We start from the raw sequence: 13679 nt of genomic DNA, 5'->3' as shown, positions 1-13679 counted from the left end.
AGAGTGGTATAAACAGTATGTGAAATGCCATTCTAGAAAGGCTGCATACATTCATTCCTTACTTCCATGGGATTTGATTCCAGAGAAATTCTTGAATTTCCACAGACCGTAGGGAGAAGCGAACCATGTGTGAGTCACGGGTGTGATCTCATTGCCTTTGGAGGCCCCTCCTACAGCCGACTTTGTGCCTTATGCTCTATGCTCTCCAACTGCTTTTTCTAGAATCAGCCCAGACAATCATTTCTTGGCTGTTGGTTCTTCTGAACACACAGTTGACTTCTATGACCTCACTCAGGGCACCAGCCTGAACCGCATTGGCTACTGCAAAGATATCCCAAGCTTTGTCATTCAGATGGATTTTTCTGCCGATAGCAAATACATCCAGGTATGTTCTGCATTTAGTGATATTCAGAGCAACCAATAATTGTAGGAATAATAGCAATGGCCGATATTAATTGAGTGCTTGCAATGTGCCTGGCACAGTGATAATTTACTCTTCATAGAAAACCTTTGAGTTGAGTGTTGTTACTTTTCCCTGTCTTATGAATGAAGAAACAGAGGCTTGGAGAATTTGAGAAAGTTGAAGAAATAGAATTTAAAGTAGTAAAGAGTTATTCTTAAGTAAGAAAAGCAGGAGACCTAAGTCCTAACCATCTTTGATCCTCCCCACATGCACTCCTCTTCAAAGTTACCTAATTTCTAGTTCTCTGGAGCTATACCTAGCCCTTGGGTCACTTGTTTGTTATACTTGTTTGTTTCATTTAGTTTCCAAATTCCTCTGGATGGTGTGGCCCCTCCACGCTTGACAACTAGACTCTAAACAGTGGGCCTGGAGCAAGAGCTCCTTGGAGGGTCATGGAACTGACAAGTGGTGAGGGAGAGAGAAAGGTCCAGAGACTTAGAGCAGAAAAATGGAGAAACTATTTCTCCAGCACTCTGAACAAACAGTATGCATTTGTGAGCTGGCCTGGAGTTGGATATCCATTGTGAAAGGAGGGAAGAGAGCATTCGGTCATTCATTCATCCATCCATTCACAAAATGAACCTGGCCCTACACTAGGCTTTTGGATGGACAAAAATGGACCTAGTCCCTGCTGTCTTGGAGCTTTCACTGTCAAAGGGAGACAGGCATTAAAGAGACAATCAGAGAAGAAGCATATAATTACAAATTCTAAGTGAAACTCAAATTCTGAGAAGGAAAAGTACAGGGTGCTGCGAGAGTATATAACAAGGTGCTGAATTTAGATCCACTTCCTCTCTGAGCAAATGACATTTAAGCTGAGGTCTGAAAGAGGTGTAGGAGTTAGTCAACAAAGTGGGGCAGGGAATGTCATTTCAGGCTATCTGCTTGAAGGCACTGGGGTGGAAAGGATCTCATTTGGTAACCAGGGTGACTGGGTGGAGGGACTGGGCTGGAGATGTAGGCAGCTGCCATTTGCTGGTAGATGTCCTTATAGTACGAAAAGTGGTCGGGTTCCTCTTGAGTTCTTGCAGAGAAACCAGGATCAGGTCCTGGATGCTTCAAAAATTACCTACATCAGCTGCCATCCATGGGAAAACTTGCCTTACCTCTGTACCAAAGGACCTTGGTTCCCTGAGAACAGTGGGTCCCATATTTGAGTGTGCATCAGAATCAGCTGCAGGGATTGTTAAAACACAGCTTGCAAGCCCCATCCTCAGTTTCTGATTTCATAGCCTAAGGTGGGTGGGACCCAGTAATTGCTGTTTCTAACAAGTTCCCAGATGAGGCTGGTGCTGCTGGTTAGAGGACCACAGCTTTGGGAACTGTTGCCTTAGGACTTTAGAAAACAGCAAGAAACAGGTGGAGAAACACCTTGTCCATGTGAACTGTTCTAAGGACGGGTTCTTCTAACCCTTGTAATGGAGTGGAGGCTATGGGCAGGCCACAGGCTTTGCAGCCTGGAGCTGAGCATGGGTTTGGAGGGAGACCCTGGGGGTGCAGAGGCTGGGCCAGTGTTCTGGGAAATGGCAAAGCGAAAGGGGAACCCTTTGGGCAAGAAAGCAAGCTGGTAAATGCGAGTTGCCCTCCACTTTCAGGTGTCAACAGGAGTCTACAAGCGCCAGGTGCATGAGGTCCCCCAGGGGAAGCAGGTAACCGATGCCACAATCATTGAGAAGATCACCTGGGCCTCCTGGACAAGGTGACTGGAGGAAAACACTTCCCAAGGAAAAGGTCACAAGGGATTCTCTTGTCCCAGGCTCAACCTCCAAGTTTGTGTGTAGCCAGAGAACATATGATGAAGCTCAGAGATGGAGCCATCTTTCCTTTTGAGGGTGGGAGTTTTCTTGGTCCCAGAAACCAGGCTTTGATCTGACCTAGGCTTTTGAAAGGCAAAATCCCTCTCTTTGTGTCATCTATCCTACAAGTCCCCAACCCCATTACTAAATGCCTCAGCCACCTGGGGAAATGAATGGATGGGCTAGAACCACCATTTAGCAGGATAAGAAACAATGCCTTGCCAATTCAAGGGAAAAAGAGACCCATAGAACCAGCTTCATCCAATCTGTAAGACTGAAGGAGCCCCCATTCTCCTCTCCCAAACATACACATACTCAGAAGTACTAAAGAGAAGAGGGAGAGAACCAAGGATGGAGGTAACTTTTCCTTTTGGGATGTAGGGGGCTGGAACAGAGTGGGGACAGTGAGTGATAGGGCAAGTGTGCAGAGGGGCAGGTGCCAGAGGAGCCAAACGTCCATACTGAATTTTGCAAAATATCACTGTCTCCCTCTCTAATCCCTGGGAGACGACTGACTGCAGATAAGCCTTCTCCCACTTTTCCCTTCTAACATCTCCTCCCTGTTGGAACAGCATTCTGGGAGATGAAGTCATTGGAATCTGGCCAAGAAATGCAGACAAAGCTGACGTCACCTGTGCATGTGTGACCCATGCTGGCCTGAACATCGCCACAGGAGATGACTTTGGGCTGGTGAAGCTATTTGATTTTCCGTGCACAGAAAAATTTGTGAGTCTTTTTTTTCTTTTTTTTTTTTTTTTTTTTTTTTTTTTCAGAGTAACCTCCCTGCACTGCCTCTGGGCCCGTCGTTCTTCTGCTATCTGCAGGAGACAGTTGCCACATCTAGATCACCCTCTGTGAGATAAAGAGCAATCCTGCTCCAGGGCTGTGGAGAATTGGCAACAACTACCCTTTCCATCTCCATCTGGAGAGGAAGACCTGGAAGATGGGAGAAGGGAGGATGGAGGGTGGATAAAACAGAAAGAATGAGAGAGACAGGAAAGCCATTCTAGGACTGGCCAACAGGGACTTGCAGACCTAATGGAAAAACCCATGAGGGAAGGTTCTGGAAGGAGGCCAGTTCAGTCCAGGAAGTGGTCTGTGGTTGCTGGGAAGATCAGGGCCTCTTAGCTGTGTTCATTCATTTTTGCTCATAGGCCAAACATAAGCGATACTTTGGTCACTCAGCTCACGTGACGAACATCCGTTTCTCTCATGACGACAAATACGTGGTCAGCACTGGAGGAGATGACTGCAGGTACCGATCTGGTTCCTATGTCTGATTCCCAGGCCTGGCCTTCTCTCCACCCCCTGCCTCCCCAGGGGTCCCATGTGTCAGCTCCTCCCGGGGGGGGGTGGTTTGGGGAGGGGATGAGGAGGGTCTGATGTGGGGTAGGAGACAGGAGATTCAGTCCAAATAAAGACAAGGACTGCCAAGTGTGAGGCATTTCATTTCTAGAGATGTCCAGCCCAGATTTCAATGGGCCTGTGCCCCAGCTAGAGCTGAGTAAGTTACTCTCAACATTGCTGGGGAGGGGGACGGGCAGGGGGTGAGACCCACGATGGTTGATGTCAGTAGTAGGTCTTGGTACAAAGAGGGCCCACAGTGTCACTGCATAATCAAGCAGTGAGAAGGGCCTTGATGCAAATGTCCTTTTAAGAACTCTCAACTGATCACCCAAGATCTTAAGATGGATGACTAATCCACAGTCAAGAGGGGTTTAAAAGTATCCGTTAATACTGAGTTTCAGCCACCCTGGGAAACAAGCAGGACGGTCACTACTCCTGTTTTTACAAATGTGATCAGATGAGTGGTCATGTCATCAGGCCCAGTGGTACTAAGTAGCAGATGCAGAACCCTAACCGGGTCTGCTTTTCACCCTGACCCACTGCTCTTAGTGTGAAACATACTGTTGTGTGTGACACATACCTGGGGTTACCAGTGTTTTAGAAGAACCTCTACCAGCTTGCTCCAGAGATGACACCAATCTCTTCAGCATTTCCAAGTAGTCACCTTTCTTCTGTCCCTCCACCAAGGGCATTGCTTATTTGTAAAGTGGAGGAACAAGATTAGGTCATTCTAAGTAGTTGGTTCAACTTCTCCACTTCTGATGTAGTTGAAGAGTTTTAGCACAGCATGAAAACTGGTTTCTGTTCAGCCCAAGCAAACACTTGGGGCTGGGGCGGGGAGGAGGGGGAAGAAATACATGCATTCAGATCATTTTTAGTGTCCTGAATTAGGTTGTAGAGAATTTCAACCTGCTTCTGACCCAAAAGCACTGTGCAAAGGGGCCCCCAGGATGCTTTGATGACCTTCCTGAGAGCTCCTGGCTCTGGCCTGCGGTGCCAACTGCTGCTGGCACTGAGAGCCTCAGCACAGTGCTGAAGCGGCTCCCTGGGCTGCGTAAACACTGGCTCAAAGCAGCACCAGCCCAGTCGTGAACACTCTGCGGATAAGAGATATAAGCAAAGTGGTCCCCAGTTCAAGAGATAGGAGGTGGCTTCAGATTACTCTAACAGGCTTAGAAGTAACCTGAAAAATGCAGGCCCTCTAGGCCTTTGTTGGCATTAGAGTGTCTTCTGCTCCCTGGCTCTGTGCTAAACACTAGAAAGAGCTCTTCTATTCAAAAGGAGTTGATAAAGCCTTTTCAGTATTAACAAGAGGGAGAGTGTAAAGCCAGGTTACCAAAAATCTGAACTAGCGACATTGTGCACAGACAGGCTGCTAAAAGAGCCAAAACAACAACAAAAGCAAGAACATGGAGGAAAGCAATACCTGTTTAGTTGGTGGCAGGATCACTCATTGGCTTGCTTTTTGAAACCAAAGTGTTCAATACATCACCTGAGCTTGTCTCTGGAGAAAGTGGCAAGATTGTTGTGTTGTCATTTGACAAAAGTATGGTATCTGGCCATGCAATATGACTGGTCTGTTTTTGTTTGTTTTTTTTTAGTGTGTTTGTGTGGCGATGTCTGTAAATGCCAGAAACCTCTTACATTCTTGCTGCTGCTACCACCCAGCACCTGCAGAGGCAGCGACAAGTTGCCTCCCTGCCACTCCCTGCAGGGAAGGGCCTGTAATGCTGTGGGGATGCACAGGCTCAAAGTGCTATTGACATTGTATGACTGCTCCTGTGATCTGGGATCTCCAAAACTGATGCCAAGAAGGAAGGTCAAGTTCTAAAATGTTAAGACTGTGTGCCTCTGTTCTGAGACTGAAACTATACATATTAACTACACTGACAAAAAACCCTATCTGATAATGTAGCCCACTGACAAAATTTAAAGCTCAGTTATCCTAACCAATATGTACCTTTTAATTTGCATCAAAAACTTTCACACAAGATGTTCTGTTTCTATATACTTTAAGAATGTTCATCTTTTTACAAATAAGTTAAAGACAGCTTAAGTTAGAATCTTCTAAGTACTAGAAATACATAGCTCTGTTCTCATTTAGCTTTCAAAAACCAAATGAGCCATATATAAACAGGTTGAGAAACTTAATTTTTTAACATTTTATTTGCAGTTTTATATCCATTAAGTGCCTTTGACAGATTCCAGTTGTGTGGGCTGCTGTCTCACCTCCCACAAATTATCTGCTTTCTACATATGGTGCTAAAACTTCAAAACTAAGGGGGGCTACAGGACCCTTTAGCATGTATAGTCTGTCACCCATGTCCTGTGTTTATGTCAAGGATTCCTAAATGAAGGACATCAGTTTACCTGCTTGGGAAATCGTGAGTACAGGAAGGTAAGCAGCAAGGGAATTTAACTGAAGTTCAGAAGGGAGAGGCTAGAATGGGTTTTCATTAAGTTTAGTGCCAAATCTGCAAAACCCAAACAAAACTAATGATTCCTACGAAGTGGAGCGGGCAGGGGCAGGGGTGGGTGGGCTCAAGTGGGTCTAGAAGGATGAGTTTGAGACTGTACTTTGCTTTACCACCCCTAAAGTGAAGTGGACTTGACTCCATTGAGTTGCTTCAGGTGAACTTAAAGGTCAAGTTGGGTAAAAAAAAAATCTCTGTAGATAAATCAAAATTATAAAACAAAATAATTTATAGCATTCCTCAGAGTTTTTTGTATGGTATAATGTGACTTGGACAATATTAACCAGAAGAACTCCTTAAACCACCTCAATCACACTTCACACACAGCCTATCAGAGCATGGGGCTGACAGCACACCCTGAAGGAAGACGGGCGAAGGACTGGTGACGGTGAGTGCATATACCGCAGGTAGTCTGTCCAGTCATGGAACTAAAATCCTGGCTGTTTGAGTTACTAGCTATTTGCAGTTGTCAGCTTAGAGAAATGAAGCTTCAGCAGTCTAAGTGGTTTAGATCACTCATTAAGCTATTCTTAGCTGCCGATTTATTAATGCCTTATATTAGTCCACTGATAGGTTGTTGGCCCACAGTGAGAGTCCCTATGCAGCCCTAATTCTGTTCTGTTTCCTGTAACCACATCTGCCTATGCTGTACTACTGACCTTTCGTACTAATTGGATTGTGCATTGACATAACCATGTGGAAGTACAATGAATTAATCAATGGCGACATGTACAACTGTATTTAAAGAACAAAACTGTGTCAAGAAAACGTCTTAAATCATATTTATAAACATTTATATGCTTTGATTTTATGTATGTTCACAAATCCTGCACTGTATTCTAGTATGTGTTAAATTATTGATGCATGAGTTTTTATTTTCCATTATCAGCGTGTAAAAAAAATACATAATTAAAACAAGATTTTGGTATGTGTCAAATAAATTTGATTATGTAAACATGTTCATGTTCTTTGTTGATACAGCTGCACCATGAGCAGAAAAATCTTCCTAAAAGCACAGGCTACCACTCACTGGCTGAAGCAAAATATACCTACCTTGTGTGTCCTTTTAATCTACTATAGTTTCATGAAGTCAAAATACCAAAAATATTTTTTAAGTCTATAAGCTTTATTGATACTTTGCTTTTACAGTTCACAATGCATTCCACAGATTTAGTTGCGTACAGCTTAAACCACAACTGTATAAATCGTCATAATTTCTTGCATAACAATATTTGATATTTGCAAATAACATTTTGGAAGCATTAGATTCAGTCCATAGATTCAGAGTTTGTGACAAAATTAACTACAGTAAGTTTATGCAATGGAAGTTTATGTTGAGTTCTATGTGCTTCATGTTGAAAACAGATGGTAGTGCTCCTAGAAATACATTTTCTAGCTTATGGGCTTTGGAACTACACACATACAACCAATGACTGAAAAATCAAGCACTGTCGGGCAGCTGGAAGGTAAAGGTCTAAGCTTTGTGAAACACTATAGATAGATATATAATCTATATTTACTTATATTGGCAATTAATATAATAGTAAAATTCACATACACCTAGAACATACCAGAAAGGCAGTTTTTGCATTCCTGCTTTAGTGGTATGAGCTTGTCTAAACATTTCATTTCGGAAAATCTGCATCAATCTACACAGACCAAACACAGTGCACAAACTGAAAAGGGTAATTTTTTTTTCAGCTCCACCTTTTCTGCAACTTCCCAAAACACAGCAAGACTATCTTCAACGAAGTGTAATATACAGCTTTCTCCGATCGTTTTGTATTTACCAGTGCCTCACACAGGAAAAACAAGTATGATTACGGTTTAAATCCATACATAGCAGCTTACAATACTTGATGAACACATGGCAGTCAGGACAGGTAATTTTTCCTCAAACACTGCATTGCTAAAAATAAAGATCTGTGGCATTGCAATGTCCAGGCTTCATTCTTCCCTGACCCTCCCCCATGTAATCAAATGAATATCCCCTTTAAAGATGAACTTCTGTTGTTAATTATTTTGGGCTTTTTCATTCAGCTTTGCGCTTTAATCCAGGGATTTTTGCTTGGATTCTACAAATGAAAAGGAAGGGAAAAACAACATCAATGTGAGTATTTTCAATTTGAAGTATTTTTATTTTCTGCTTCTTAAAACACTATCCTTCAGTAACTATGTGTAAATTCTTCAGTTTATACGAGAAACTAAATTCTAAGGCTGGCCAGGTTACATGCTATAATTTTGCCATCTTGGCCTCACAAATTAGATTTAAACAAAGCTCTAAGTATACACAGTATACCTGGAAATTAATGGGCCAAATGACAAAAAAACCTTTTGGCTACTCTGATGTCACACTTAAGGTCTGATAAAGAGGTGCTATTTGTTATGCCTGTAATAAAAAATTTACTATATGGTTCTCAAAGCACAACACATCTTATCCTTTACAAAAAAATACTTACTTAGCGATAGCATCTTTGACATTCTTATTCACAAGTCCTAGATAATGATCTATCTGAGCCTGAAAGACAGTATAAAAGGGTTATTAGAAAATTACTATTGCTAAAAAATCTTAGCCCATTACTATGTTCTAACAAATTAAAAGCTTAAGAAGCTATCATATTTCTCATTTTTCTAAGGCTTTGGAAACTGACACACATTTGTAAATCCCACATAATAAGAGTGAGTTCTGTATTCTGAAATCTGCAGTTAAGAGAATACCTGATGCCGTTCATAAATAACAGGAACGCTGAAGAGTGAAATCAGAGCTGAAAAAAAGGAAATAAATACACATTAAAAAAAAAAAAAAAAAGACCATTAAACTTCCAATGTTCCTAAGACAGCCAGGCAGTGTTCCTAATGAAAGAATAAATACACAAAGATCTCCTGGATACCTACACCTGCTATGGGGAGCCATTCCAGAGGACTGGATTAACCATTTCTGGTTTTACATCACAGCACACTGATTTTATAAAGTACAGGTACACGTAGTTAGATTCATGACTGTAACATCAGAAAAAGCCACCCTTTATCTGTCTCATCCCTGTTGGAGCAGTCTTCAGAAACTAAAGTAGGATTTCAATAAACTAAGTATCACTAATTAATTTAGAGAAATCACAACCTCAAATTTACATCCGCTATTTTTCCTACAGTAGAAAATTTATTTTCACTAAAATGTCTCTAAGCTCCTTGCATATAATTTTTTTTCTGCAATTTTTCATTCCAAGGATTTTGTAGACTTACCCAAAATCAGCAGTGTCAGACCATTGAACAAGGCACCAACATAGGTAAATACCCACATCAAGACGGCAAACTGTAAGAAAATAACGTTAGCCTGTTAAAAACAATTCAAGAAAAGTTTATTAAGCTTCCAAATAAAAGTAGCCCATGTAAATGTCAGGCTACTAGAGCATAAATATTTCACTTCTATGTCACTATTCAGAATTTAAGAATCCTAAATGAGACAAACCATTTTCTCTGTAAAATGCTGGTTCTGTTCTCTGAGATTAAAAAAAAAATGCCAAAAGTTCCCCTTACCCCTCTCCAGCTCTAGTATCGTTTAAGCTTTCAAATGGGCAAGCTGAAAAGGTATTATAATTAGTTAAGTGTTGAAAATACATATAGGCTAAATAATGCAGACATTAAAATCTCAGACATCTGGATACTGGAGACAGAGAGTATTACCAGAGAACCCAGGCTGCAGCACCAGCAGCGTCACCCCTGGCACTTCCATCACAGAAGTACTGCCTGCCCAGAGACATGTTTTGAAGGCTTCAGTAAACCCCAGGAATAGGGACTCCTCAAATTTTTATACCTGAGCAATAAAACCGACCATTATTCTTATTTATGTACGTAAACAATTTGGTGCTTACTACGTGCTAGACTCTGTTTTAAATACAAATATAAACTTTTAGTAACTTTATGGGGCTGGTATGGTTGTCATTACCACAGCAGATGTAGATACGAAAGAACACAGAGGTTTAATTACTTGCTGAGGTCAGATTACAGTAACTATAGACTTTGCTGCCACCCCCAGGGCTGGGAACCACAACGAACTAACAAAACTCGCTTCCTTTTGGCCTCAAAATCTGGGGTTTTTTAAATCCTTAGATGAAGCAATGTGGGAAAAGCTTTGCATCTAAAAAAGTTATTTTGTTAAGTCCTTATTTCCACTCCACCCTTTTGCTTATCCGTGAGATGGCTGAACAGGGGAAGATATCTAAGGTTCTTCCATTTCTAAAACTTCCAGCTAGTACATAGTATACAGGCTCAATGAATTATGTTCAAAGTAGTTATTGACAACTTAACAAGCACAAAATCAGCCTAGCTTTTATTAAATACTCATCATCAGCATTTCCTTTGCTTCCTATTCAAAGACTTCATATGTGTCTGCAATGGCTCTGCCCTATTTATAGGTAACAAACATCACCATGATGCCATGTACAGTGATCTATGGCAATTAATTAGGTACATAAAACAAAGTATCAACAGAAAGGGAGAGTAGAAAGGAGTTAGTTAGCATACCTCAATTATCTAAAGCACGGATTGACAAACTTTTTATGTATAGGACCAGAGAGGGTCTCTGCCTTACATTATTCTTAATGGTGGTTTTTCACAACCCTTTAAAAATGTAAAATCCATTCTTGGCTCTGAAGCTTTACAAAAACAGGCCAAAGGCCAAATGGCAATAGTTTGTTGACCCTTGATCTTTCTTTCATATGTTCATTCATTCAACCAAATCTGACTGAAAGCCTAGTATGAGCTTGGTACTGAGTGGTAATTAAGATATTCAAACTCGAATACACACTTTGCTTAGGAGAACACTTTAGATTCCTCTACCAACTGTCAGTTCCACAAATACAACTCTCTGGCTACCCTATAACTGAACTAATGTTCAAGTGAATAAATGTCAGGCATCCCTAACACGTGTCAAATGAAAATCAAGAACTAAATGCCTTGTTCTTAGCAACTTCTATGGAACCACTTATGGAAAGGTCTGAAGCATGACTCCAGTTAGTGAGTGTTTTCCATCTCACATAGTTTTACATACTCCTGTTGGAAAACCTAAATATAACTTGTGCACCTGAGCAAGTTTACCAACTAGCAACAGAGCTATTTTTATCTGCCATCCACAAGGCTAAAGGAAAAGTCAGCTTTTCACATTTTAGAAGAAATTGCTTTAGCAATACAGACAACCTTACCATGACAGAATTCAGACACACACAGCTTAAAAAAAAAAAAAGTCCTAAGTTGGTCACTACACAGTCACTGGCAAGGCAGCACTCCTAATCCACAAGGAAAGAAGCCCAAGAATTGAAACCTGGACCATCAAAGGGGCTCAGTTGTCATTTGTGTCTTGGAGTACTCTCTTTCTGAAAGCCAGGCTGTACAGAAGCAAAAAGAGCAGAGGAACCTGGCAGGTGACACAGATGCATGATGGAGTCTGGCTGGGGACTGAGGCAAAGAGAAAGAGGCACCCACAACCCAGCGCTCCACAGACAGTTGCCAGGCAAGTGTTCCAGGCCAATGTTGCCAAATTTTCTCATTTTACAGAGAACTCAGAAATTCACATATTTATGTGCTATCACAAAATTTATAAATGTTGCAGTTAAGTTTAGAGAAAAGTTAACATGTTGGGAGCCCAAAACAAAAATGCTAAACAAGGATTTTCAGAGAACCTACCATCAAAGAGAAATGGGTGACAGTAAGAACTAGCAATTTAATAACTGTACAATTACTAGAACTGTTATATAACTATTTTTTTAACATTTACTATATGACAGTTGCCATGCTTTATATGCACTAGGACAATTAATTCTCCTAACTCCCAAAGTATTGTTATTATCCCTATAGAAGAGGAAACCAAGACACAGAAAGAGTAAGCAAGTAGCCAGACCGATGTCATACAACCAGCAAGTGATCTCAAATCTAAAATTTAATTTTAGCTGACTCCAGAGCCTGCTCTGCTATACTGTAAAGCCACCAAAAGAGTAACCATTTTTAGTGGGAAGTTGTCATGAATATGCATGTTATCCAATAGGTACCCAGGGCAAGAGGAAGAAGAAAGGCCATTGACAGCACTTTCTAGACGCAAACCAGCCGTTCCTATTTTGGACCTACAGACTCTGTGTTACTCCATGGCAAGTACAACATTACAACCAATGCACACTAACTGTGGAAGTTAAAGTTCACCTCTCCTTTGGGTGATAATGAGGATGGGAAGAAAGAGGATCAAAGTGTTATGAAAGGTCCAGTTAATACTTAACTGAGGAGGCAAGGCATGTCTGTTAGCCTTTTCCATGGGGGGGGGGGGTTAAATTTAACCATGTATCATACACCTGATTAGCAAGCTTTGCAAGCTTTGCGGATTTATATTAGATGAAGTCGTATTTGGGAGGAGGGCATCTTGAAAGAAAATGGTGGTGGGGGGGCGCACTTAACAGAATTCTGAAATAACTTTGGCACTTTTGACAAACTTGTCTGCATTCTTGAAACAATGGAAATCATTTGACCTTAATTGATGCATCCAGAATCATTCTTTAGTTATGTTATGTAGAGACTGACTGTAGTCTCTACATTTTCCCTGGCCCATTTCCCTTCTTTTTTCTGTGAGTCAAAGAAACCAGAAAGGAAACTGTCAAAACGTGTATGTTAATAACTGCAAAAGAGCCTGAGGGCTAGATTTTAATGCTCTTTTGGGTCAGCTATTTCTGTACCTCATGCTTTTTTTTGCTCACTTTTAGATTTGAAATTGTGTTCTGGAATGTTACAGCTCCCTAATGGTCAAGCAAATATAGTCAGACATTTTCTTATGAACAATTTTAATATACAAATCTGTCATTGAAAGTCATAGAACTACTGTCATACAGAATCTTGTCTTTATCACCTCAACACTACACTGAAGGACAATAAGAACCTCTGCTTAACCACTGGGCCTTAATCCCTAGTAAAATGGTTAGTCTTCTTGGGATTTGGGGTTTCAAAAGGCAAGAACCTCTAATAAAAGCTAAGACTCTTACCCAGGAAGCCCCAAATCTGAGACTAGCAGGCACTGTCAGATGCATTTCTTTTATAATCATGAGCGAAACAAAACAAAACAAACTATAGCCCAGGGTTTATAGTTTAATACCACAACTTTTTAAACAGTGATTTTCCAGGTATCACTGCAGAAAAATTTAAATTGAGGGATGGGACTTTCCTGCTTTATCCCTAATATGCTATCAATAAATTTTATAGATCCACAGGTGATTCCAATGTGCAGCCAAGACTGAGAACCTTTGTTTTAAAATGAGCCACTATCAAATTCCCTTACAGAACACTGATTGTAGACACCAAATTACCTAACTAGATGGTTTACCTGGTTCAACTATCTTACCTTTTAAGCTTCACCAGTGTTCCCACAAATACACTAGTTTCCGGGGCTGGTAGATGTTATTTAAACAAGGCTGACAAATATCACTAAGCTGAATAAAATTACTTCAGTCTCCTTCTATGGGACTGTGCAGAGATGTTAATAAACTAATATAAACTAGACTCTCCAAGAAAGGGAAATACAAATAGCTTTCTCAACTTAATTTTACTAGAGAGTAATTGTGGACCAGA

General features: G+C 41.0%; 2 protein-coding genes across 8 annotated transcripts in view; one reads left to right on the top strand and one right to left on the bottom strand.

Annotated features, from left to right (window-relative positions):
- EML6 (EMAP like 6) overlaps positions 1-7009 on the top strand; it is a 333322-nt gene extending 326313 nt beyond the window's left edge. For all 4 annotated transcript variants that reach the window (XM_037806998.1, XM_037806997.1, XM_037806996.1 and 1 more), the window contains 5 exons: positions 223-385; positions 2059-2162; positions 2832-2985; positions 3414-3514; positions 5208-7009. In XM_037806998.1, coding sequence (XP_037662926.1) covers positions 223-385; positions 2059-2162; positions 2832-2985; positions 3414-3514; positions 5208-5232 — 547 coding nt within the window. In that variant the 3' untranslated portion in view covers positions 5233-7009. The remainder of the gene's footprint in view (positions 1-222; positions 386-2058; positions 2163-2831; positions 2986-3413; positions 3515-5207) is intronic.
- Positions 7010-7185: 176 nt separating this feature from the next.
- Positions 7186-13679, bottom strand: part of RTN4 (reticulon 4) — an 82312-nt gene continuing 75818 nt past the window's right edge. For all 4 annotated transcript variants that reach the window (XM_037806525.1, XM_037806526.1, XM_037806527.1 and 1 more), the window contains 4 exons: positions 9321-9390; positions 8799-8845; positions 8540-8598; positions 7186-8155 (listed from right to left, as the gene is read on the bottom strand). In XM_037806525.1, the coding sequence (XP_037662453.1) occupies positions 8113-8155; positions 8540-8598; positions 8799-8845; positions 9321-9390 (219 nt within the window). In that variant the 3' untranslated portion in view covers positions 7186-8112. The remainder of the gene's footprint in view (positions 8156-8539; positions 8599-8798; positions 8846-9320; positions 9391-13679) is intronic.

This window comes from Choloepus didactylus, chromosome 17 (assembly GCF_015220235.1).
Source record: "Choloepus didactylus isolate mChoDid1 chromosome 17, mChoDid1.pri, whole genome shotgun sequence".
NCBI lineage: Eukaryota > Metazoa > Chordata > Mammalia > Pilosa > Megalonychidae > Choloepus > Choloepus didactylus.
The sequence above is the reverse complement of the archived record's forward strand: the minus strand, read 5'-3'. Positions and strand labels throughout refer to the sequence as shown.